This window comes from Lepidochelys olivacea (assembly GCF_965140295.1).
Source record: "Lepidochelys olivacea isolate rLepOli2 genome assembly, chromosome: 8".
Taxonomy (NCBI): Eukaryota; Metazoa; Chordata; order Testudines; family Cheloniidae; genus Lepidochelys; species Lepidochelys olivacea.
The window spans coordinates 94,233,841-94,259,419 of NC_140418.1; the positions used below are offsets into that span (position 1 = coordinate 94,233,841).

Consider the following 25,579-nt stretch of genomic DNA (forward strand, 5'->3'; position numbering starts at 1 on the left):
ATAGGGTAAGTCCACTAGACAAAAGGAGAATAAACAGAAAAGGCACTACATTTTCCAGTCCAGGCATTGTGAACTTGTAAAGAAGATCTTTCTTTAAAAATGAAAGGTCAGTTGGCTCATTCTGTTCCATGAAAAAGAGAGCCTTTTCCCTCTTGCCTTATTAAAAAACTAAGCAAGAAAAAATAAATTTGCAGAGCGAAAAAGCCTCCTAGAAATCTCAGCTCAAATAAGAACAAATTCCAAGGAGGACTGTATGGCTCAGGGAATTGGTACGTTTCTGTGTGGATCGTGCATCGAACAGGCTGTGAGGAACATGAAGAAAATTAGTATCGGCGGGGGGGGGAAGGGCAGAAGACGATGGTGAGGGGGAGGCTCAACCTGGATTGGCCTTTAAATTGTGGCTGCATATAGTAAGGAAGAGCTTGGGCTTGATTTTGAGAAGTGCTGAGCGTGCCCAGAAGCCAGAGAGAAGCATCAGGTGCTCAGCTCCTCTGAAGTGATGCCCCCGCTTTTTGATGTGTGGGCACCTACCAGAAAATAAAACAAAAAGTAGAGAAATCAACCCAACCATTCTTTGTCTCAACAGGGAATTGTTGCTGCGGCTCGTTCGAAAGGAGAACATAAACAGAAAATATTTTTAACTGTCTCCTTTGGAGGAATCAAAATCTTTGATGAAAAGACAGGAGTAAGTAAAATAATCACATGATGGAACAAACTTGAATCTTGTGATGGATGTATCCATAAAAGCTTTTCCTAGCTGGGCAGTAATATCAGACTAACATGGGAACACATAAAGCATCTGACAAACTTGATAAAGCTTTATCATATATCAAAGCAAGCCGTTAGTTGACTCAGGTGCAAGGGAATTACACTAGAGTTTGTTATAGAGCCTGATCCTGAGAACCTCAGTGAACTAATAACATGAGTTATGTTACTCATGTGCCTACATGTTCTCTGTTTGGGCCCATAAGGTATTGTGGATGGAGGAGTCAAATAACTGCTCTACATTCAGATCATGTTGGTTTAGGCTGAAGAGGTGAGGGTGAATATGCTGGTCTTTTGGCAGCCTTGATGTAGTGCATACTAAAGAGCTGCTGTGATAAGTTGTTTGCACTTCACATTTAACCTGCTTTAAAATTGTTAAAATATAATGGAAGAAAATACCATCAATTTGCTTGGGAGGAAAATGCAGCTTTTCCTGCTTGGGAGGAAAATGTGTTGTAGTTCTAGCAAAAAGAACAGTTCATCTTCCTCCTTATTGTATGATACTGTTTGATGTTATCAATAATGATATTCCCTAGTTTCAGAAAGCAGAAGTAAAGGTTCTTACAGCAAAGAAATGTGAATATAAAGAACCTGCTTATAAACACACAGTTGGCCACAAACAGAAAAGACTGACCATTGTCAGAGAATTATCTCTGTGTAGAAGATATCAAAGCAAATAGAATTGTGCTCACAAATAAGAATATGGTAGCTATGGAAATATTAGGTAAATAATAACATGATATGCTTTGGGTCCTACAGTAATCGCAAAGGTTTACATTCTGTGCCCTGCGCGTAGCTAGAGGAGCGGGATGAGGATTGGGCAAGGACGAGGAAGGAATTCTCCTTCCCCTATGAGGCCACCAAGGATACAGCTACACTGTAGCCGGGAGCATTCTTCTCAATTCGGGTACCCCAACATGTGCTAGCTGTCCACAAGCTAGCCCACTAAAAATAGCAATGTAGCAACTTAGGTTAACTGGCTGACTTACGTACCCGGGGGACTGGGTAGGCTTTTATTCAGGTGGCTAGTCCAAGCCACCTCCTGTGCTAGCCTTTGCTATGCTGGTATTCGTAACATGTTGGCTCAAGCAGAGCTAGTGTGTGTCTGTCTACCTGAGCTAGGAAACGCACTGCAACGTAGACATAGTTACTGTGTCTGTAGACTGGCTCCATGGAGGCTTCTCCAGCCCAGTAGCTGCAGTACCGGGCTGGCCCATCCACTTTTCACCATGGCGGACTCCCCTTCTTTCCCCCCAGACCCTATCCCCTGGCCAGGCCAGAGTGGAGCCCAGCCAAAGAACCGGGCAGTTGTGGGAGCCATGTGGACCCACCACCTGCCCACGGTACAGGGGGGGCTGAAAGCAGTGCTCGGCTGTGTCCCCGCCCCCTGGGCTGCCCAGGGCAGATGGAGGTGGAGGGTGTGCGACTCCGCACCAGCTCACCACAGCTGCCCGCTCAGCTTTGTCCCCGACCTGGCTCTGGCCGGGGGGGCCCTCAGAGCCACAGCCCAGCCATGGTAAGAGCCATGGACTCTCTACCTGCCCATCGTGTGGGAGGCCCGGGGAGCAGAGCCAGGGGCTGCTCTCAGCCCCCACCCCTTCCTCAGGCTGGGGGGCAGGCTCCCTGGCCCCACTCCAGCTTCCGGCTTGACTGGGGGTAGGGCCTCCAGGGGAAGAGGCGGGGCGGGCCCTAAGGGGAGCGGTGTTGGGGTGAAGAGGAGACCGGGGAGCGGCTCCCCCACTTCTTTGAAGGCTCCGACACCCTTGAGCAGGATCCTTGTCACAAACCTGCACCCCATCCGCAGGTCCAGCTCTGACCCCCTCTGCACTGGAATCAGGATTCCTCCTCCACGCTGCCTATGCGCAGAAAAGGGTCATTGAAAGCAAAGAAGAAACAGGCTCCCTGGTTTCATTTCAGGTGCCTGGATCCAATGCAGCCTGCAGCAGCCCAGAACGGCAGTTGCAGGGAACATGATGCCCAGCCCTGGCCAGAGCACGGCCAGTGTGGATGGAGTCTTCAGATAATTTAACTGCCTAAAACAAGTCTCTATGGAGCATGAGCCAACTGCTGTTTTTCCAAAGCTCATCACTTGGCCAAGGGTGGGTGGATTTCCACAGAGATGGCCACAGACACATCCCTGGCACAAAGGCCCCCGCTTTCCAAATTTCAAATCCCTGCTCCGAAATGTAAGGGGTCACCCATAATTTTTTAGCATGTGCAAACCAGTGTGTTTTTCCCATGGCTTTGTTCTCAGAAACAGCTGGGCCATTTTGGCTGTGGTTTTCCCCAGATAATCAGACTGAGGCAGACCTCAGCTTGGGAAATTGTAACCCAAGCGGTTAACATTAGGCCAGGTTATAAGCAACTGAAAACAGGGTCTTGTAATGGTAAGTGTTGGCCCACCTTAATAACAGGTCGTGGTTCCAACCCCAACTATAATAACTAGGGCTGTCAAACGATTAAAACAATTAATCGTGATTAATCGCGCAATTAATCACATTGTTAAACAATATAGAATACAATATAATTTAAATATTTTTGGATTCTTTCTACATTTTCAAATATATTGATTTCAGTTACAACACAGAATGCAAAATGTACAGTCCTCACTTTATATTTATTTTTATTACAAATATTTTCACTGTAAAAATCACAAGAAATAGTTTTTTCAGTTCACCTAATATAATTACTGTAGTGCAATCTCTTTATCATAAAAGTTGAACTCACAAATGTAGAATTATGTACAAAAAGCCTATATTCAAAAATAAAACAATGTAAAACTTTAGAGTCTGCACATCCACTCAGTCCTATTTCTTGTTCAGCCAATCACTTAGACAAACAAGTTTGTTTACATTTGCAGGAGATAATGCTGCCTGCTTCTTGTTTACAGTGTCACCTGAAAATGAGTCAGGCGTTCGCATGGCACTGCTGTAGACAGCGCCGCAAGATATTTACATGCCAGATGCGCAAAAGATTCATATGTCCCTTCATGCTTCAACCACCATTTCAGAGGACATGCGTCCATGCTGATGATGGGTTCTGCTTGATAACAACCCAGAGCAGTGTGGACCAAAGCATGTTCATTTTCATCATCTGAGTCAGATGCCACCAGCAGAACGCTGATTTTCTTTTTTGGTGGTTCGGGTTCTGTAGTTTCCGCATCAGAATGTTGGTTTTTTTAAGACTTCTGAAAGCATGCTCCAGACCTCATCCCTCTGAGATTTTGGAAGGCACTTCAGATTCTTAAACCTTGGGTCAAATGCTGTAGCTATCTTTAGAATTCGCACATTGGTACCTTCTTTGTGTTTTGTCAGATCTGTTCTTAAAATGAATAACGTGCTGAGTCATCATTCGAGATTACTAAAACATGAAATATATGGCAGAATGCAGGTAAAACAGAGCTGGAGACATACAGTTCTCCCCCAAAGAGTTCAGTCACATATTTAATTAGCGCATTTTTTTTTAATGAGCATCGTCAGCATTGGAAGCATGTCCTCTGCATTGGTGGCCGAAGCATGAAGGGGCATATGAATGGTTAGCATATCTGGCACATAATACCTTGCAATGCCAGCTACAAAAGTTCCGTGCAAACTGCTTTTCTCACTTTCTGGTGACATTGTAAATCAGAAGTGGGTAGCATTATCTCCTGTAAATGTAAACAAACTTGGTTGTCTTAATGATTGGCTGAACAAGAAATACGACTGAGTGGACTTGTAGGCTCTAAAGTTTTGAATTGTTTTGTTTTTGAGTGCAATTATGTACCAAAAAAACCTACATTTGTAAGTTGCACTTTCACAATAAAGAGATTGTACTACAGTATTTGTATGAGGTGAATTGAAAAATACTATTTCTTTTGTTTATCATTTTTACAGTGCAAATATTTGTAATAAAAATCATATTATAAAGTGAGCACTGTACACTTTGTATTCTGTGTTGTAACTGAAATCAATATATTTGAAAATGTAGAAAAACATCCAAAAATATTTAATAAATTTCAGTTGGTATTCTGTTGTTTAACAGTGTGATTAAAATGGCGATTAATTTTGTTGAATTAATCGTGTGAGTTAACTGCGATTAATTGACAGCCCTAATACACCTCTACCCTGATTTAACGCTGTCCTCAGGAGCCAAAAAATCTTAGCGTGTTATAGGTGAAACCGCGTTATATCGAACTTGCTTTGATCCGCCAGAGCACACAGCCCCCCCTGGAGCTCTGCTTTACCGCGTTATATCCGAATTCGTGTTATATCGGGTCGCATTATATTGGGGTAGAGGTGTAATAACAAATCTCCCTATGTACTGGTTCAGTTTGGTGATTTGTCTCCATGATGCTTTTGGTAGCACAGGAGACAAGGATTTAAGAGTGACCTAGTGTTTTTCTCATGCGGCCTCATGAGTAGTGCGGAGGATAGAGAAAGGGTGGACGCAGTCATTTTGGCAGTTGTGATCGGAAAGCTGTATAGTAATCGAGGTTTAGTGATTGGAGAGCTAAATTCAGCTCTGAGTAGCTGGATTCTGCTGCCATAACGCAAGGTGCGAGGCCCCTGATAGTGAAAAATCTCCTCAGAGAGGAAACTGGGTTGAAACAAGACACTCATAACTCCTTTAATGCGGGATCCTGTGAGCCTAAGCCGCCACAGCTGGGGAAACCATGGTTGCTTGGTTGTAACTGATCTGCACTGCCATGTGGATGGGAAGGAAGAGCCAATGCAGAGAGTGATTACATGCAGATTGCACAGGCATCTGTTGCCTGAGGCAGATTCCCCTGCCATCCATGTGGAACACAGAGATCTGTGGAGCTTAGGGACAGAACCTCCTGTTCATTCCACAGGGGAGAAAACAGTATGGGCAAAGTTTCCTTTTCCCAAGCCCTCTCCTCCAGGTATTCCCTGGAAGAGGATGCTTTCATCCTCCCTAATTACATTCGCTACCTCGGGCCGCATTACTCATTTGTTTGGAAAGGTTATTTAGTTCTCCAAAATGTCAGTCCTTGGCTCTTGTCATTAGCTTGTGTTGCTCTTACATGAGCTGTGGTGGCAGCAGATCAGATCTCAGACAAAAAGGAGAAAACGGTCAGGAAAAATGTATGCTTCTGTATGGTTCGTGTCTTATTGGTTCATATTGGATTTTAATTTATCAGAGTAAAATATCAATTTGAAGCTCAAAACTAGCACTTTTTTTTAAATTGGCAACTCCAGTGCCAACTCCATACAGATGATTTAGAGGAACTGCTCCATAATTCATTATAGATGAAAGGCTGTGTTTGGATTACTATTGGAAATCTTGCATATGATTGTCTGTGCATTATAACTGACTTCAGTACGGTCCAGACCTAATGTTCATTGAAGAATATTGATTTTAATAACACAGAATTCCAGCAATCTGGATTTTCTCCCTCCAAGTAATCTTATTCCAGGAGGGGGTTGAGGTAGGGTAGGATATCATATGGGAAGAATTTCTCTCGCCAAGGAAAAATAAGAGAAGAATTTGTAAGGAGTTTGCGATGTAAATGTGGAATAATTTAGTACATTTATAGCATTACAGAAGAAGTTCTATAAATAACACTAATAACACCTCTCTGCTATGCCTCTCCTATTTATATCCCTTGGACCAACCTAAACAGCTTCTCTCCCATCTTGAAACTCATACTTTTCAAATATTTGTCAATGGTTAGCATGTGCCTCCCTGTAAGGCTGTGTCCTGTGCTGAGATACTCACAGCATCTAATCTCCTTTAAGAACCTGCAATCAAGCATGTCACTAGTCTACACTGCAATGTAAGCCCACGTTAGTAGGACTCAAGTCAGCTGACCCATGTTAGGGAACCCGGGGCTTGAGCGTCTACATTGTATTTTAAACCTATGTTAAGACTTTTAGGAAAAACTTTTTTTGGATATTAGGAAAAACTTTTTCACTAAGAGGGTGGTGAAACACTGGAATGCGTTACCTAGGGAGGTGGTAGAATCTCCTTCCTTAGAGGTTTTTAAGGTCAGGCTTGACAAAGCCCTTGCCGGGATGATTTAACTGGGAATTGGTCCTGCTTTGAGCAGGGGGTTGGACTAGATGACCTTCTGGGGTCCCTTCCAACCCTGATATTCTATGATTCTATGATTTTCTAACCCATGCTCAAACCTAGTGCTCCGGCATCCACCTGGAGTGCACAGACCCGAGTCAAAGTAACCAGATCCTGGTTAGGGATCCGGGAGGCGAAAGGCGGAAGAGAAGGTGCCTTGAAAAAAAATGCATACCCTGGATAAACACAGCAGGGCCACAGCAAAATACCTGGTAGATGGCCCCGAACCTCCCCTGAATCCCATGAAAACAAACCCAATTCCTCCTGTGGTGGCCTGAAGTAAAAGTAAAATAAAAAGCCCTTTAGCAAGCAATAGCAATTACTAATCTTGGAATATAATATTGTTGTTGTAACCTCCTAAACCAGGCAAACAACATCTATAACGAAAGCCAGGGAGGGCTGGAACAAAACAACTAATCATTTTAAAAGTTGTTGTATGTGCCTCAGTTTCCCTAATAGGTGCATTTACGTTGTTGCTTTTTCCCCCTTTTCCTCTGTTAGCAAAACAAGGCAGTAATAGCAAAAGCCCAGAAACACCCCAAACAAAAGTGGTGGAACCGCTCTTGCTGCTTAAAGACTTCAAAATTTGTCAGGGCAAAACAGCATATATATGGTGGCATTTCTCTCTGAAAATCTTAGGGTTCCCTATGTTTTGGGCCTCCTTTGTTCATTTTACCACTGTTCAAAATTAACCATCGTTTAAAAAAAAAAAAAGTCAATTATTCATTGGCAGGGAAGGGCAATTGTGGCTTAGCTTCCTAAAAATGTGGCCTCACATATTATCCAGGATTGGGTGGTCCATCACGACGTGTGGGAGGTGGCTCCCCCAATAACACAATTAAGCGGTATGTGCTAACCACGGCCACTAACCATCAGCACGTATGGATTGCAAAGGACAACACCTGGCAATTGTGGCCTAGGGAGCCCCCCCAAATAATGTGTAAAAAAAAAAGGGGAGATGCCAGGCCACTTTTATGAGATGGGTCAACACATCTGCTGGGAAGGGGAGGCTTTGGAATACGCCCCCACGAAGGCCCATGTGTTTACCAATACCTCTGTGTGTGTTTGGAAAACCACCGACCCTAAGGTGCCCCTTAATTTGCTGTTACAGTCCCAGGTGCAAAATTTTTCGGTGCATTGGCCTGCAGTTACACAAAGTATGCTTAATATCTCTAACTGTGTTGTGTTTAATTTTTCATGAATTGCACCCAATGTTTTCCTGCCCTTGACGTGCACCCAGGAACTAACCATATTCCAAACGAATGCCTCCTCCTTTACAGTGTTGCAATACACGTTTAATCTAAAAAAAGCTGCCTTTGTCACACTCGTTCGGCCGGGGCATTTATGTCAACAGGGGATGTGTTATGCTATGTTACTACTGCAGCCAAAAGCTACTACTGGCTAGCGTATGCAATTGTTGCCACTCTAAGAATCTTGTTTGTGCTATATTGCTGTTTATGTAGGTGGCCAACCGTAACCCTAGCCACCGTGTCAGAGGGAGGGTGGAAACCTAAGTGGTACCCCCTTACAACAAAATGTTGATTCGGGGTCAAGGGGGGGAATGTCACAACCTCAGGGGTTCCCCTGGGGAAGGCAGATCAGCACTGCATGTTGCTAACGCTGTTGCAAGCATCGCAAAGCATTTTGGGGAGGGTCAAAGGTGTGAGTGAAGAGTGAAAGATTCTTTTGCAGGCTGCAAGAGACCAAAGAAGGAAGGAGAAAGAGAGCAAAGGACGGGTTAACTCAACACTGCAGCTAGCAAGCTCAGTCCAAAGCTGGCCCCAGTCCAGACGCTGGCCCCAGTCCAAGGTCACAGCGCTAGATGAGAAGTTTATCTCTCACCCAGCCACAGCTAGCCAAGAAAAAAACAGGGCTGCAGAGATGAAAGACACAGGTGAAACAATGAAGGCCGTTGTGTTTTGGGAAAGCAAAAAAACCCACAAAAAGCTGGTTTGGACTGGCACAAAGAGCACCAGAAACAGAGGACGCGGAATGAAACGCCCAAAGAAACCCATAATTTAAAACCCTTCTGAGAGCTGGAGTAATTTGGAGATCACAGCAAATCCTGGACGACCCATGCACGGGAGAAGAACTCCTGTCCACCCCTCCCCCTCTCTTCTTACGTTACACACAGGCTTGGCCAGCCTCGGGTAGTGTGGGTGTGAGTATGAAAGTGGGTTAGGGCTTCGGGCACTTCCTCTGAGTGACGTGGGGAACCCCCCTTCCGCCCGCCCCCCCCCCGCAGCACTCTCCCCCGTTATTTTATTATTTTATCAATAAAGCTTTAAAACGCAGTTACGTGGTGTGTTCCGTCATCTCCCTAAAGATCCTGCGGCCTCAGCTTGATCACCTGACGCCCCAGGCAGATTGGTAACATAAATCTGTCACAGAGGTACCTCTGTTTACATCACATGGGGATTTGGCTCTCTATTTATATGCAGCAGTCTACATTGCACCTTGATTTTTATAAGACTACTTAAAAAATCATTCCCTGTGATCATTTGAGGAACAGTAATCTTTATTTATTGAAGGATGACCCAACACTCTCACAAATCTTGGGAGACAGGCCAGTCCTTGCCTACAGACAGCCCCCCAACCTGAAGCGAATACTTACCAGCAACCACATACCACACAACAGAACCACTAACCCAGGAACCTATCCTTGCAACAAAGCCCGTTGCCAACTGTGCCCACATATCTATTCAGGGGACACACCATCACAGGGCCTAATAACATACGCCACACTATCAGAGGCTCGTTCACCTGCACATCTACCAATGTGATATATGCCATCATGTGCCAGCAATGCCCCTCTGCCATGTACATTGGTCAAACTGGACAGTCTCTACGTAAAAGAATAAATGGACACAAATCAGATGTCAAGAATTATAACATTCATAAAAAGAAAAGGAGGACTTGTGGCACCTTAGAGACTAACCAATTTATTAGAGTTAGAGTTATTGGTTAGTCTCTAAGGTGCCACAAGTCCTCCTTTTCTTTTTGCGAATACAGACTAACACGGCTGTTACTCTGAAACATTCATAAACCAGTTGGAGAACACTTCAATCTCTCTGGTCACGTGATTACAGACATGAAAGTTGCGATATTACAACAGAAAAACTTCAAATCCAGACTCCAGTGAGAGACTGCTGAATTGGAATTCATTTGCAAACTGGATACAATTAACTTAGGCTTGAATAGAGACTGGGAGTGGCTAAGTCATTATGCAAGGTATTGTTTCATATTCTCTGTGTGTATATAAAGTCTGCTGCAGTTTCCACGGTATGCATCCGATGAAGTGAGCTGTAGCTCACGAAAGCTCATGCTCAAATAAATTGGTTAGTCTCTAAGGTGCCACAAGTACTCCTTTTCTTTTTGCGAATACAGACTAACACGGCTGCTACTCTGAAACCTATTTCCCCTTGTTTTTTCCTACACCCCCCCCCCTCAGACGTTCTTGTTAAACCCTGGATTTGTGCTGGAAATGGCCCACCTTGATTATCATACACATTGTAAGGAGAGTCGTCACTTTAGATAAGCTATTACCAACAGGAGAGTGGGTTTGTGTGTGCGTTGGGGGGCTGGGGGGGGGGGGGGAGAAAACCTGGATTTGTGCTGGAAATGGCCCAACTTGATTATCATACACATTGTAAGGAGAGTGATCACTTTAGATAAGCTATTACCAGCAGGAGAGTGGGGTGGGGGGAGAGAAAACCTTTTGTAGTGATAATCACCCATTTTTTCATGGTTTGTATGTATAAAAACGTCTTCTGTACATTCCACAGTATGCATCTGTCAAGGTTCCTCCCCCATTCTGAACTCTAGGGTACAGATGTGGGGACCTGCATGAAAAACCTCCTAAGCTTATCTTTACCAGCTTAGGTCAAAACTTCCCCAAGGTACAAAATATTCCACCTGTTGTCCTTGGACTGGCCGCTACCACCACCAAACTAATACTGGTTACTGGGGAAGAGCTGTTTGGACGCGTCCTTCCCCCCAAAATACTTCCCAAAACCTTGCACCCCACTTCCTGGACAAGGTTTGGTAAAAAGCCTCACCAATTTGCCTAGGTGACTACAGACCCAGACCCTTGGATCTTAAGAACAATGAACAATCCTCCCAACACTTGCACTCCCCCTTTCCTGGGAAATGTTGGATAAAAAGCCTCACCAATTTGCATAGGTGACCACAGACCCAAACCCTTGGATCTGAGAACAATGAAAAAGCATTCAGTGTTTTACAAGAAGACTTTTAATAAAAAATAGAAGTAAATAGAAATAAAGAAATCCCCCCTGTAAAATCAGGATGGTAGATATCTTACAGGGTAATTAGATTCAAAAACATAGAGAACCCCTCTAGGCAAAACCTTAAGTTACAAAAAAGATACACAGACAGAAATAGTTATTCTATTCAGCACAATTCTTTTCTCAGCCATTTAAAGAAATCATAATCTAACACATACCTAGCTAGATTACTTACTAAAAGTTCTAAGGCTCCATTCCTGGTCTATCCCTGGCAGAAACCAGCATACAGACAGACACAGACCCTTTGTTTTTCTCCCTCCTCCCAGCTTTTGAAAGTATCTTGTCTCCTCATTGGTCATTTTGGTCAGGTGCCAGCGAGGTTACCTTTAGCTTCTTAACCCTTTACAGGTGAGAGGAGCTTTCCCCTGGCCAGGAGGGATTTCAAAGGGGTTTACCCTTCCCTTTATATTTATGACAGCATCTGATGAAGTGAGCTGTAGCTCACTAAAGCTTATGCTCAAATAAATTGGTTAGTCTCTAAGGTGCCACAAATACTCCTTTTCTTTTTATTTATACAGTTTGTTTTATTTGGCATGTCATGGTTTATCCAGCTGGTTTAACTGGCATGTCCTTGCCTTCTCCTATTTGTATCTCACCAACCACCCAAAGGAGGAGTACAATATCCTTTAAAATAATGTAGGAATATGCAGTCAAAATTACTACCAAACCACGGACCTGTTGTTCAGTCCTACTCTAAGTTCTATGGCTGTATGCGATCTGTTCAGACATCATAATTGTCCACTATACCCCACTCATCAACACAGGATTAAACTAAAGACTTTCAAAACTCTGCCACTTAAGCTAAAGGAAAGTCTCCATTCATTGGCTTCACAAGTATGGCTTTTATCTTCTTACAAGGATAATCACTAAAAGGCATTTATTGCAAGTGCAAATACATACCTTACATTCTTGCCCCTTTAAAATTCCTCCTGTTCTGCAGGGTGAAATCTACTGGATCATGAGTTTCTTTAAAACAACCCCACACATAAAAAAGGACACCCACCCTTTTAGCAGGATAGAAGAAATTTGAAAGGACCAGCACCATTTCTTCTATGTCTATGATTGTCTAAATTCTATGATTAACAATCTTACTGTAATAACTTAGTCATGCATCATTAGATGTGCATTACTAAAATGGGATCCATAAACTGAACATCATCTTGTCTCATTGTTTATTCGTATATCAATAATCTTGGTTTATTGCATGTTATTAATCAACAATTGTATTTAGTATATAATAAATTAATGCTTTAGTAGGACTTTGGAAACATTTTTCTCCTAGATACATATAGTGAAAGATATTTTTGTCACAGTTCAGGGCAACTGCACCTTAGTCCACCAATGGCACCGTCTCCCATGCTTCCAGCTCCCTAGCCTTTGTCTCCCTAGGGCAGAGACCCATGTCTTTCTCCCTTCTCACTGGGGTTTTTCCAGGCTGTAAAGTTGCAAGCCTGCACTGAGTTATTCCAAGCAAGCCAGACAGCCTAACAGACTGCATCTGCGCTTTGCTTTCTCCTCAGAGGCTATAAACAGCGTAATTGCGCAGAGTTATAAATTGCCACACAGCTCTTATTAAGCAAGCACATTTATTTTTTAGGTGAAAGCTTTAAAGAGAAAGCATAAACAACAAAAGAACCTATACACATGCTAAGAACCTTACCAGAGATTAGACCCTACTCCAACAAGGGCTCTCTGGTAGGCAATCAGTCCTTCAGGCCCCCACAGGGGTTTTCCTGTGGTTACAAGTTCATGACAGCTTTTGCTCAGATAAGCACAACATGAAAAGTTCAGTCTCTCCTTTATACAGTGTGGGCCTTAGATCTTTAGAATCAGGGAATAGGTAATCAGCAGGCAATGATTCTCTCCTCTGGGTGAGCTTCAAAAGACTTGAGTCCAAAGGTTGCAATTTGCATTCACCTCCTCTCAGGTATTAATGGACTCCAGAGATACTTAAAACTAATTCAGTAAGGATTTTATTGCAGGATATTGCAGGAAATTGCTCTTTGTCAACAACTTCTATGTTGCTTTTTTCTTGCATGTGCAGTGTTTCATTGATATCAAGGGAAAATCCTTACAATTTTTGGCGGAGGAAGAGGAGGGGGAAGCATACTGAGATCAAAATCCCCTGTTTGGTTTTGAGGAGATAATTTTATCCTTAAACTCTCTGAGATACAGATGTGCAAATCACTGCAAATTGCTTAAATAATCTGCAATATATAATCCTGGTTCTATCAGATGCTGTCATGCAAAAACATTTCTTTATTTGGATTTTGCCATCCTCCAAAAGGTGTGATAGGCTAAATATCTATATCTAATTTATTGTGAGAAATCCCCCAAATGGGGCACAGGTTGACCCAACATAGGAAGGTTCATCCCATTTCACCAGTTTTTCTTATTCTGTCATCTAAAACATACATATCAAAGCAAATTCTGTATTATTTTTTCCATGCACTTGCTGGAATAATTAGTCCTCCTGAGCCTCCTCAAATGTGCATCTCTGAGATCCAGATGCAAAATCTGGCACTTGGGGACAGGCTGTGGATTTGTAACATTTCCTGGAATACTTGGGGACTATAAACTCATGAATGGGTTTCAATGATACATGAATACAGTCTTTTCATTTCTGTCAGAGTATTTTTCGTGTTTCGTCAAGGAAATCTGTCACCATTTTGTTCAGGCTAGCTGTCTGAAAGTTAGGAGGGGAAAGTAACTGCTCTGCATAAACTGTGAACTATCTGTTCTCACTCCCCCAATTTATTCCTTATCAAAGCTTCTGTCTCCTCTAGGAAAGATAATCATAAAGGCTTATTATCTCCAGTACCCAACTCTGGCATCTATTTCTCATATTGAATCGTATCTTCCTACACGAGTTGTCTATTGAAAGGTATTAGTCAGTGTAAGAGCAACAGAATCAGGCCCTTCAGTAGTTTTTCTGTCCTATAACATTTAGCACAAGATAATTCCGTTCATTTTTTCGTGCTGGCCACACCACAGAGTATAAAGTGTAATATACTGATAAATAAAAGTGAACGATCATTCCTACTGTTCTGTAACCTTTGGGTACATATGCTTGTCAATCTGGGGACACTCTAACCTGGTTTACCTTTGACTGGTCAGTTCTGATTAGTTCATATTCTAATCCTGATACGGCCAATTCTAATGTTCTGTCCATCTGTAGAGGTTTTTATACTGTGCCCATCACCATGGCATCTGAGCTCTGTTGGCCACAGGTTGCCTACCAACTCTTCAAAGTTTATGTGCTGTGACTGCTGCAAAATATTGTACAGTAGAATCTGAGATACATTTTATGTTGATGACCCCGCTATTTACTTGGCTTTTCATGTAGATTTGAATGATGGCATAATTATGCTGGTAAACTGCCAAATAATAGCTGAAAGTAGCTGAAACAAAATTCCAGCAAGATGAAACTTCTTGTTCTTGGCACAAGACACCTCTTGTCAAATGTCCCCCAGGTGCCTCTTACCTTTCCTGGAAATCTGGTGGTTGTGGCATCTTCAGCCAGAAATGTAGGTATTATTATGGAATTTCATTTATCCTTTGAGATTTACATGCCAAAGGTGATGTCTGTCCGTCAGCTGAAGGAAAGCTAAATGGAATAAATTCGTTTTTCATGTAGTTCTGAAAGTGGTGATGTCTGTGTTCATTCTTATAGCCTGGGAGAGAGAGCTCCAGCACTAGTAAAGGGTCTGTCTCCAACACATATGAGCATTCCCCTACTAGTTGTGGGTTTCGTTGTTCCTTTCTTTCAACCTCTTGATAAAATAGTTAGGCACAAACATTTCCTGTTATAAATGGACTAAAAGTATCTAATTAGTATGTGTAGAATAGGTGCCTTAAAAACTTTGCATTTGCTGTCATATGGTATTTACAGTTTTTGATGTACTCCCTATACTTAAAATAGGAAACAATAACACATTTAACAAATAGTATTTAAACTTTTTTTATTGGTCAGTGGCAAGGTTTTAAGGAAACCCTCTGTACTAGTTATATCCTGTATTGATCATTGTAACTCATTTCAGGTTAGCCTTTTAAAATCTAGACGATGCATTAAAGAGTTTAGATGATCTAAGATACTTCAGAAGGGCTTATGATAGGCACAAAGCCAGGGTGATGTGTTTCACCAGTTCTCGGTGCTAAATATGGATTTCATAATGAGAATGTTGTGTAATTCAGTCACATAGTGAAGAAAGAGAGATGGCCTCAAAATGAAAAATTCAGATTCAGTTTTCAAAAACCCTCCAGTATTTGGGTGTATTTGGATCCAGAGTTTTGGCTGAACCCATAAAGTTCCTTGTTTTTCAAAATTCACATGCAGATTTAGGTTTGGTTATCAGCTGCACCAACACTTGTGGGCATGTTCTCATCTGGACTTGTGGGTTGGCCCTTTCTGTAATGAATGTAGAATATTTCTACTCCAGCTTTACCTGCAATTTCTGTAATATATAATGCTTAATTTTTTTCTTAAAATCCATTGTTTATTTTATGAAGAAAGTCTTTTTCTCAAGAGGTTCCATATGTTTTCAGTGGGCTTATTTGTCAATTACCTTTAAGGGTGGGATTTTCAGAAAAGTCACTAAGGCAGTTAAACATCCAACTCCCAGTGTATTTCAATGGAGTGTTGATTTCTAGACCCCTTTCAGAATTTCAGACCAAATTGCTTATGAGTAACGCTCCTTGCCTTACTAATGTGAACAGTCCCATTGATTTCATGGATTCAGTGAGACCTTATGGCTTCAATAGGCCATCAATGACACCTAACTTTTGTCATTCAAGTGTCACCCTGCACCTTCCACATGTAATCTTTAATTAATAACTGTGGTAATAATAAAAGAGGGTGTCATAACAGTGGTTATTCCAATTCCCTCTAATTCCTCAGTAAACTTGTATCCAATAAATTCCAGCTATAAATGTGGTGCAGCTGATTTGCTAAATATATTGTTGTCATAAGAAAATGGATGAGTAGCTAATAAAGTGGCTCACAGTTATCCATTCAAATTTTGGTTAGGCCAGAGCATTTAAAGAGTGATTGCTAAAACAAGGTAAGTATGTTAGTATGTGTAGAAACTACACAGTTTCTCACAGGACTAATTGACATGGGGATAAAACACTGATATCTCAGTTTTGATATTTTATAAATACTGTAAACTCAGTTTTTTATTGTCAAGTTGTAAAATCTTAATCCTGCAATAAGCTCCATTCGAGTAGACCTGTATGGCATGTATACTGCACGTGTTGCTAAAAGAAATGAGGTGTTTTAACAGTATCCTAGAGATGTCAGTGTAATTGAAGCCTAGAAAATTAAAAACACTGAGTGTAAAAGGGAACATGTTTGCTCTTCATAAATTTATTAAGGTTTTAATTGAATTTCAGACACTTTGTTTGCTTTGCTAGAGGCATTGCAAAACGTAAGGTTCAGCTTCACAGGAGATACTGATCCAGTACTCCGACAACACTTTCACAGTTCCCACATCGGACTGGGTCTGGGTCTTTTTCCCATTGATGTCAATGGCAAAACTCTCGTTAGCTTCGGTAGATTCAGAATTGAGCCTGGGAAGTTGAGAAGTGTGTGTGCGCACAGCCCACTGGTTAGTGTGTGTTACATGCCCCCCTCTGTGCCAGTCCAGGGAGGATATGAGTATAGCCAGTCAGAAAAATGTAAATAGAGCAGTTTTCCATTAAATGATGCAGTTTTTTCAAAATCTGAACATTTCTCAGGAACATGTCTTTTTCGACTAAATTTGTCATTGACAAAAAGGACTAAATAAATGGTTACAATAGTGTTAAAATGTTTCTTTTTGATTAATTTCATTTTGACTTGTATACTACAATATTAAATTTAATATGATATTCTGTTTTACTTATGTATATTTAACGTTGTAAAACATTTTTTAAAATGAATCACAACTAAATGAAATGTATCAATAGTTCTGAAGAAGAAAATCTTCAGACTTTTTTTTTTTGTTTTTTAGGGAATTTCAAAATTTCGGCTTTTCATGCAGAATTGGATATTTTTTTAATGCCAGAATTTCTTGAGGAAAGGAAATTCTGGTTCTGTTACAGCTCCAGCTGCAGAGATGGGCTATAGCAGCTTGCTCTTTTAACTCAGGAGGTCCCTGGTTCAGTCCTTGGTCTATCAGCGAAGATGGTGTCCATCACATGTACTTTGATTAATGCAGTACAGTACAAAGAGTTTCCGGGGTTATGGATCTTAGCGTTAGAGAACAAAAGAAAGAGGTGTCAGAAACAATTTGCTGAGACAGATAATAAGGAACCAGAAAAGCAACTGCAGAGAGGAGGAGGGAGAGAGGGAAAGGAACAGCCAAAATGGAGTCCTTTGAAGAATGAGCAAAGAGGGAAAAATACGGAGACTAAGGAAGTCATCAGCTGACCCTTCATCTTTTTTCCCTTGAGAAACTCTAAAGGTCTCCGGAAACCTCTGTATTCTGAGGGGTGGACTTTTGGAATTTTATCTTGGATGTAAGGGGATTCTTATTTTTTTCCCTGTCTCTCTGTGGGAGCACAGCACTAGTTCTTAGGTACAAGGTCAAAAGGTTGGAATGAGGAAGATGCCTTGTTAGGACTGGGAATTGCTTGTATTTTCATGGTTGTCAAACTAAAAAATTGCTGATGGGTATCTTGGTGTAAGTACAGAGCAAGTGTATTTAAAACAAATATATTTCTTCTATAAAACAGAAATATTGTAGTGTAGGATTTAATATAAAATATCCTTAGGAAGCAAACTTTTCTGCAGGGAAAATGTTAGAAGTTACAAGTAAAAGATGAAGGGATAATATGGGACATTTTTAACTGGCTTAATTTTGGTGTCTCAGTGCTGACATTTGGCATGAATTGGCGTGGCTCCTTTGAACTCCACAAGGCTATGGCAGATTACACCCAGTAAGGATCTGGCACTAAGTGAAACGTATGAGATGGAATCCGGCTGCTCTCACTCATGAAAGCTGTCTCATTGGCTACTAGGATTTGGCTTTATTCTTTCCATGGTTACCCAAAATTGAACTCTTATTGTAATGAAGGTCTATGTGTAATGCATAGAACCAGCGTAATACAAATACTGTGCCAACTCTATAGCCAGCGTTCAGACATTGATAACTAGCACCTTTTCAACAAAAATTTGGTGCACATTTTATTAAGTGCTCCACTGGTTACCTGATTTATACTAGCTTTCCTCAGAACCCAAAGCTGTTAACCCAGTTAAAACACCTAAACTACACAGCTGTCTTTTCCCCTGACTGGAGCTACTTCAAACAAGGGTTTACACACAGTAAAAAAATTGGCATGCCAATTTCCAAAAGAGAGAGAATTGTAGTGGATGAATTCCAAAGTACTCAGAAAAGGATTTAGTTGCACAAGTGCTGACATACTAATACAGCAGGCCATCTGAGAACCTGTGAAACTTTTCCCCAGAACTGTGGGAAACATTCTGCAAGCGTCATAACAAAGAGCTGTGTTCGTTTTTGAAATCCTCAGTCGCTTCTTCTTCTACAAGTGTGTGAAGCAGTGCTCCCCAGATGTGCCCATGATTTTCCTTTCTATTCAGTGCATTTTATACAGTAGGTTGCTCTGCAATTTTCTGTTTGTTCCGCTGAGAGCAATACCAATGGCAGCACTTCTGACTTCTTGCATCAACTTGTTGGCTTTCGAACCTCTCCTGTTGCTAGTGTCAAATGCAGGAGAGAGAGATGACCTCAGACATTAGAGTAATAGGTTGGGAAGAATACAAGGAGGTTTATTTTTAAAGTTACCTGAAGTCTGTTTGATGATAGGTCTGGCTCCCAAATGGCAGCAAAGTCCGTGGCCGAAGTTCTGCCCTCAGGCACACGTCTGAAATTCCCAGGGAAGTCAGCATGAGCTATGTGGAATCTGATGGCAGAACCTGACCCAGTGATTATAGTGAATATCTTTCAGTGGTGGACAAATTCAGTTTATTATACTGAATCAATTTCCCTGTGGAAAATGGGGAGAAAGGACAGCTGCTGGTGTTAAATGTCAGTATTTGTCTACAACTGTCAGACTGCTGGCATATATTTTTTTTCTACTCCTACTTAGAATAAGAAACAACTGCCTCAGATACCAGTAAATACATCAGTGCTAAATGTTTATGTAACTGTCAATAAATGTTAACTTTTTAATGATGACCACTGGAATCTGAACCTTTCTATCTAATTCATTCATAATGCCCTAATCAGTGTTTAAGGGCTATATCCTTCACCTTTACTTATGCTGACCAGTACCTAGTGCTATTTGAGGAGTAAGGTGCTAGGGAATATGAGATAACAGAATCTGGCCCTAAAAAATAACACTGTCTAAGCAGGAGTGATGTTTAGTAAACACGAGGTCCCTTTATTTCTTTGTCCTTAGTGCCTACCACCTTTCGCTACTATGCAGCATCCTTCTCTCACTGAAGTCATCATCAGCGTTCCCATTGACTTTAATGAGAACAACATAAAAAGAGATGAGTCTGAACTAAAATTGAATTTCTGCATACCTCTCAGTTTTGGGGAAAGAGGGGTTTTGGCATTTTGTAAACGGTTTCTGGCCCCAGATCAGAACATCTCTGAACTTTGGAGAGTTCAAAACATGGATCCAGATCCAGATTTTATTTGAGAAAGTCTCTAGGCCTAACAGCTTTATGATGTCTGTGATGAGCCAAAATCTCGCATTCAGTCATGTGATTGATGCTGTAGGATAGTGAAAGCACCTTGAAGTACATAACATGTGTGAGGCCTGTTATTGAACTGTGCTGAGACTGAATTAATTAGGTGATTTAGTTTTGACTAAGAGGACAAACCATATGCTGTGCACACAAGTTATAAAGGCGGGGGCGGGGAGTAAAGCGACAGGTATTAAGAAATAGAAGCAAGCATTTTTCCATCAAAGCCATAAAAGGCTCTGTTGCTTGCATTTAAGTAAGAGGTGAGGGCAGCACAGTGTGACAGACATTCTGAAAGGCAGACCTTGGGTGACACCCATTGATTATAAAACAGAAAAGCTAAAGAATGGGGGGGAAGCAACACAGAAGATCCATGTCTTCTTTTGGGCCAAGTCTGCATACAGACTGTTTAACTGGAGTTTGGCTTTTGAGATTTAAATTAGAGGCTGAAAAGTGGAAGTGAGCATTAAATCTGGTTTAAATGAAAATGAGAAGGGGGAAAAACAACTTTGGGCATTTAAATGTGTGAGTGGAAGCCTTAGATCTCTGTCTTGTGAATAGTGGTGTGGCAGAACTTTAAAATTGGCTGTATTGGTTTAATTGAAATATAGATTTGTAATAACAGAAAGTGACAAGCAACTTCTGAGTGAGACTACCAAAATTCCCTCCTCTGGATAAGGCAGAAGAAACCTTTTTTAAAAAGGGGCATTTGAAAGGTTTTTGTTGTTTTTCAGAGTTTCTTTGAGGTTTCCCTTTAAAATTGTGTTTTATTTTTTAGCTTTAAGACTCAGCTAAAACACAGACAAAAACACGCACAGGTTTTGCCCCAGATGTACTATTCACCAGTTAAGGTATTTGTGGAAACAATACAAAATGAAACAGTGATAATCCCATTCATACCCTGGAATTTATCTGAGGTCATTTGATACTTACAATCATAAATCACAGGGATTTATCCTGTTTTCCAGTCGAAGGACAGACTATAAATTGGTATGAAAAATTTGCAGGTATTTCTTATTAACAAAGTGGCAGCATTTACTGTTCTGTGTATTCTGAAAGCCGCAGGTTCCTATGCCGAATGTATTATATGCAAACTACTCCTTTTAGAGTTAATGGTCATGTAAAGTCTATCACTAACACTCAGGCATACTGAACCCAATGATTGTTTACTATTCAGTATGTCCTAAGACAAAGGGACCGTTGTATTGTCCTATGGGTGTAGCTTACCAGTTTTGGAATTATCAAGGATCCTGCAAGAGATTGTTTCTTATCTTTGTCAACGACCATGCCATAAGCTTACAGAGAATTCCTGTATTTGGAACAGTATATTGTGTTGCATAGAGCTCTACTGAGTACCAGAAGAATGTCTTTTGGTAGTATAGTTTTGCATCAGTGAAGTCATGGATAACAATCCATGAGCAAGTACATACATAACACATGTTCTGCAGTTTTTCCATGTATGGGTAGCATGGAAAAAAGAACTCAACTTTCTGCAATTAAGCTAAAGGGAAATCTCACTTAGCTGTTAGCAGATGTGTTTGTTCTGTATTCTTTTGAGGCCTGACACTAGAAGGCTAATAAACCACTGGAGACAGATGAAGAGTTGAACATGTCTTACACATTCCGTACTATAGAGAACAGTACACTGCTCCCAAGGAGTAATTTAGGATGCTCTGGTCTCTTCAGAAATATGTTTTGTTTTGTTTTTTCCTTCGTAATGAATAAAGTCACTTTCCACATTTGGGAAGAGTAAAACAAGTTTTCTTCTGAATCTCCCCACCTTTTCGATTTCACCTTAATGGATTCAGAACATAAGATAGTGGTTTGCAGAGAAGTGGGGTTTTTATGAGTGAATAATGCCTTTCCAGCCTTCCCCACCCCCCCTTCACCCCCACGTAGAAGCCTCACCCACATGCTCTATTTTAAAGTCAAATTGAACTGCTACAAACCCATGGCCTACAGATATGGCAGCTGCATCTTTTCCCTTTCATCTGTTTTTGCTTTTCTGCAGACTCCTGCAGATTACTTTCCAACATTATGACTTGGATCTTATGGTTAAAGAGGGTTACTGCTTGCTGACCACCCAGTGCACCCTGAATTTTAACACTGTCGATCCGAGTGTTTTTTTTATGTTCTTTGTAAACTCTGAGGCTTAAAGTTTGTGTGCCAGATCAGCAGAGTCTGAGACTGCTTTTCAGGGATGAGCTTTTCAAATAACAAGTTCCAGGAGGGGATGTGTATCATATATTAAATCTATAGGCATTTAAAAAAAAAAAACAACCCTCCTAAGTGTCATATGAAGAAATTCATTGTGATTTGTGTAAATGAAATACCATTTAATGAGATGAAGAATGTTTTTGTTCTTTTTTGTTCTAAAGGTTAAAAAAAAGACCTCCTAAGAGTAATAGCTTCTTGAAAAGCACTCACAGTCCAGGATGATAAACCCAGTCTAAATATCCAGATATGTTGATACTGTAATGAACCTGCTGGCTCATTACTGGATATCCCTCCCAGATTCAACATCCAGTCAGTAGAGGGCTCCATAATCCCTAGAGTATATCAAAGAAAAATATAACCAGAGATCAGAGAGACCAGGCTTGGAGGCTTGTTCACAGCAGGTAGGGAGTCAGGGCTGGCATATTCGTGGCTATGCTGTCCAATGATCAGTGTACATGATAGGGGAGAGTGCAGCAGTCATGGGCTGTGGCAGCCCTGAGGCTGCTGTGGTCCTCTTGGGGCATGATTTTCCCCAGGTCCCTGCAGACCTCAACAGCTTTTCATAGGGGCAAGGATTTGCCCCTTATTTCCTCCCCAAAGCCAATAAAAAACTTTCTTACAAGTGAACATTGTGCTTCATATTATCCAGTGCATAGACAAGGCAATATAAGGTGTCAGTATAATATCTAATACAGAGATGGCATTGAACAAGAACCCCAGAATTGAACAGCTCTAAACTTTAGAAGTGATCAAAATGCAGATCCATATTTCAGGTACGGGCCTTATTTGTATAAAGGGATGAACTGTCTACCTTCAAACTTTGGGGTGTATGAAAATCAGGATGAATTTTCCAGGTACTCGGTGCCCCTCTTCAAAACTTGATAGAGGTGGGGGCTTCTTGGCACTAGCCAGGAGGCCCATGAAGAAGTAACATGCAGGGCTGTAGTAAAGTAGGAGTGTGTGTTTGGGGGTTCCAGACTCTTTCTAACTCAAACTTCCAAACAAGGGTTGATTGTCATTTTCTACAAACAGACTTGGTAGGTTTACACAGCCCAGTCAGCTCCGCTACCACCCTTCCAAATACAACCCCATCCACCAAGTCCAGGATAATTAATTGTACTATCATCTATACATACCACTTGCAGTAAAAGAGAATCTCTATTCGCTGTCAGACGTATTAGAGCCTTTATGTTCTGGAGACAAAAACATTAGAGTATTTTTTGTTATTATTATGGACTTTCTCCAAAAGTCCTCTTGCCTATGGAAGTCCTCATGCAAAGCCAGGATCCACAGTTTTCCAGGGCCCATACATAATTTTTAATTATTCTGTGTCATGTAACCCTTTACTCATCATTCATCATCTCTTTCATAATGTAGCCCTTCTAACCAGCCTGATGTAAACAACCGATTTAAACTGGGGCAGAAATGACAGAAAAATAATACAGTCGATCACAGGAAATCCAGCAATATAACGTCTGTGTAGTATATGGTTTTCCAAAGCTCTACAAAAAGAGACTTTGCTTTCTGTGCTTTAGGATTTCTTTTGTCCCTGAACAATATTTGCAAGTACATATTTTAAATATAACTTGGAATTAATACTAATTGGCTAAAGCTTTTACATTTAGCCAGCTAGTTCCTACCCCCAATACACTCAACAACTTTAAAACTTTTGCAGAGATGTTATGAAATTGCCCTTGTATGCATTCCAGTTTTGTTTTATTCTTTTCATAAGTTCATATATCTCATAAATGGATCTTCTGCATGAGCAATTTAGCATTTGCTTTCCAAGCCAAGGCACAATAACTAAATGTGTATCTGGTCTTTGTCAGACATTATTACAAATTATGAGAGCTAGACAGAAATATATTATCATAGGAGTGTTCTTTTTTCTCAAATTAGGTTCCTGGAATTTTCAGCGACATCAGCTAGACCTATTCATCACAATTAGGATGTGTGCTTGCAAAGTAAGGCCTCGCTGACTTCATTGACTAACTATGGGTATGTCTTCACAACAGAGAAAAACCTGTGGCCTGCCTGGGCCAGCTGACTCGGGCTTGCGGAGCTCGGGCTGCTTCATTGCCGTGTAGACTTCTGAGCTTGGGCTGGAGCCTGAGCTGTAGGACCCTGCAGAGTGGGAAGGTCCCAGAGCTCGGGCTCCAGCCTGAGCCCAGAAGTCTACTCAGCAATGAAACAGCCCCTCAGCCTGAATCGGCTGGCATGGACCCACTGCGGGTTTTTCTTTGCTGTGTAGATATATCCAAAATGACCTTTGTTTCAGGCCCTAACACGGTAGCACCCAGAGGCCCGAATCAGATTCACAGCCCCAATGTACTTAGCAATATACAAACACAAATAAAGGCAATAGTTCCTGCCCTGAAGAACTTATCTCAGTTTTCCACCTGTAAAATGGGGGTAATACAGAACTTCCCTACCTAACAGAGGGGGTTCTGAGGACTAATTCAACACATTGAGCCACTATGAATGTACATATTGGGTTCAATTCAGCAACGCATGAAGGACATGCTTTAAACAGGTGATTAGGTGATTTGATTCTCTTCTTGGTTCTACCACAGACTTTCTGTGTGAGCTTAGACAAGTGATGTAGCATTTTTGTGCGTCAGTCTTGTCATCTAGAAAAAGAGACTGACTTTCATGGGGCTGCTCACATGCTTAAAGTTAAGCAGGTGCTGAAGTGCTTTGTTGGGTCAGGGTTACGGTGCTCAGCAGCTTGCAGGGTTGAGCCCATTGAAACAGCTGATCATTTTTTAATGATGCCAAATAGGTTTACATGCTCATTTATGGTACAGACACAATTCTTTATGTGTAATTTGAAAGTGTGCAACATCGGGTATGATTTTTGTGTTTATAAAGAATATCCACTGAAATTCCTTTTAGAAGGATTTGCAAAAGCCTTTCCTCAAGTTATTGTGGGTAAAATCTGTCCTTACTAAAGAGGCTCAGGGATTAGACAGATTTATTTTCCTTTCATTGTGAAGCCATGTTTTAAAGGCCAGCCATCTGAAGAGAGCACCATTCATGCTTGGAGAACATTCCAAAGGTTACAACTTCCTTTTTTCCTCCTGTGCTTGTTTTCCACAAGGGAGAAATTCTGTTACCTATTGTCCGCTACGACTGAATGAATGGCTTAGGGTCAAACAGCTTCAATGGTGGACCATTCAGTTTCAGCCACACAGAGCTTTGCAAATGTTTGGCAGAACAGACAGTCTCTTTCAGTGAGAGGGTTCAGTCATATTCATGCTCAAAACTCCTGCTTCCAAACCCATTTTGCGGTACACGCTGCAATCAAACTGCAAATTGTCATGTTGCTCTTTGTTCACTTTTCTTGCTCTGTGCTACCAGGTTCAATTTGTACTCTTTTATTTGTTTCTGAGCTGTGTAAATCCCTGGTGTCTCAGCCAGGATGTGAAACCTACCATATTATACTGATATGTTCAGGACCACAAGAGAGGCTCCCGTTTGGGTTTGCTTATTTGACTGTTAAAATATGAGATGCTTCTTTCTGAAGGCT

General features: G+C 41.3%; 1 protein-coding gene across 5 annotated transcripts in view; it reads left to right on the forward strand.

Annotated features, from left to right (window-relative positions):
• Window positions 1-25,579, forward strand: part of DAB1 (DAB adaptor protein 1) — a 685,851-nt gene that overhangs the window by 589,340 nt on the left and 70,932 nt on the right. For all 5 annotated transcript variants that reach the window (XM_084636865.1, XM_084636866.1, XM_084636868.1 and 2 more), the window contains one exon: window positions 587-685. In XM_084636865.1, coding sequence (XP_084492991.1) covers window positions 587-685 — 99 coding nt within the window. The remainder of the gene's footprint in view (window positions 1-586; window positions 686-25,579) is intronic.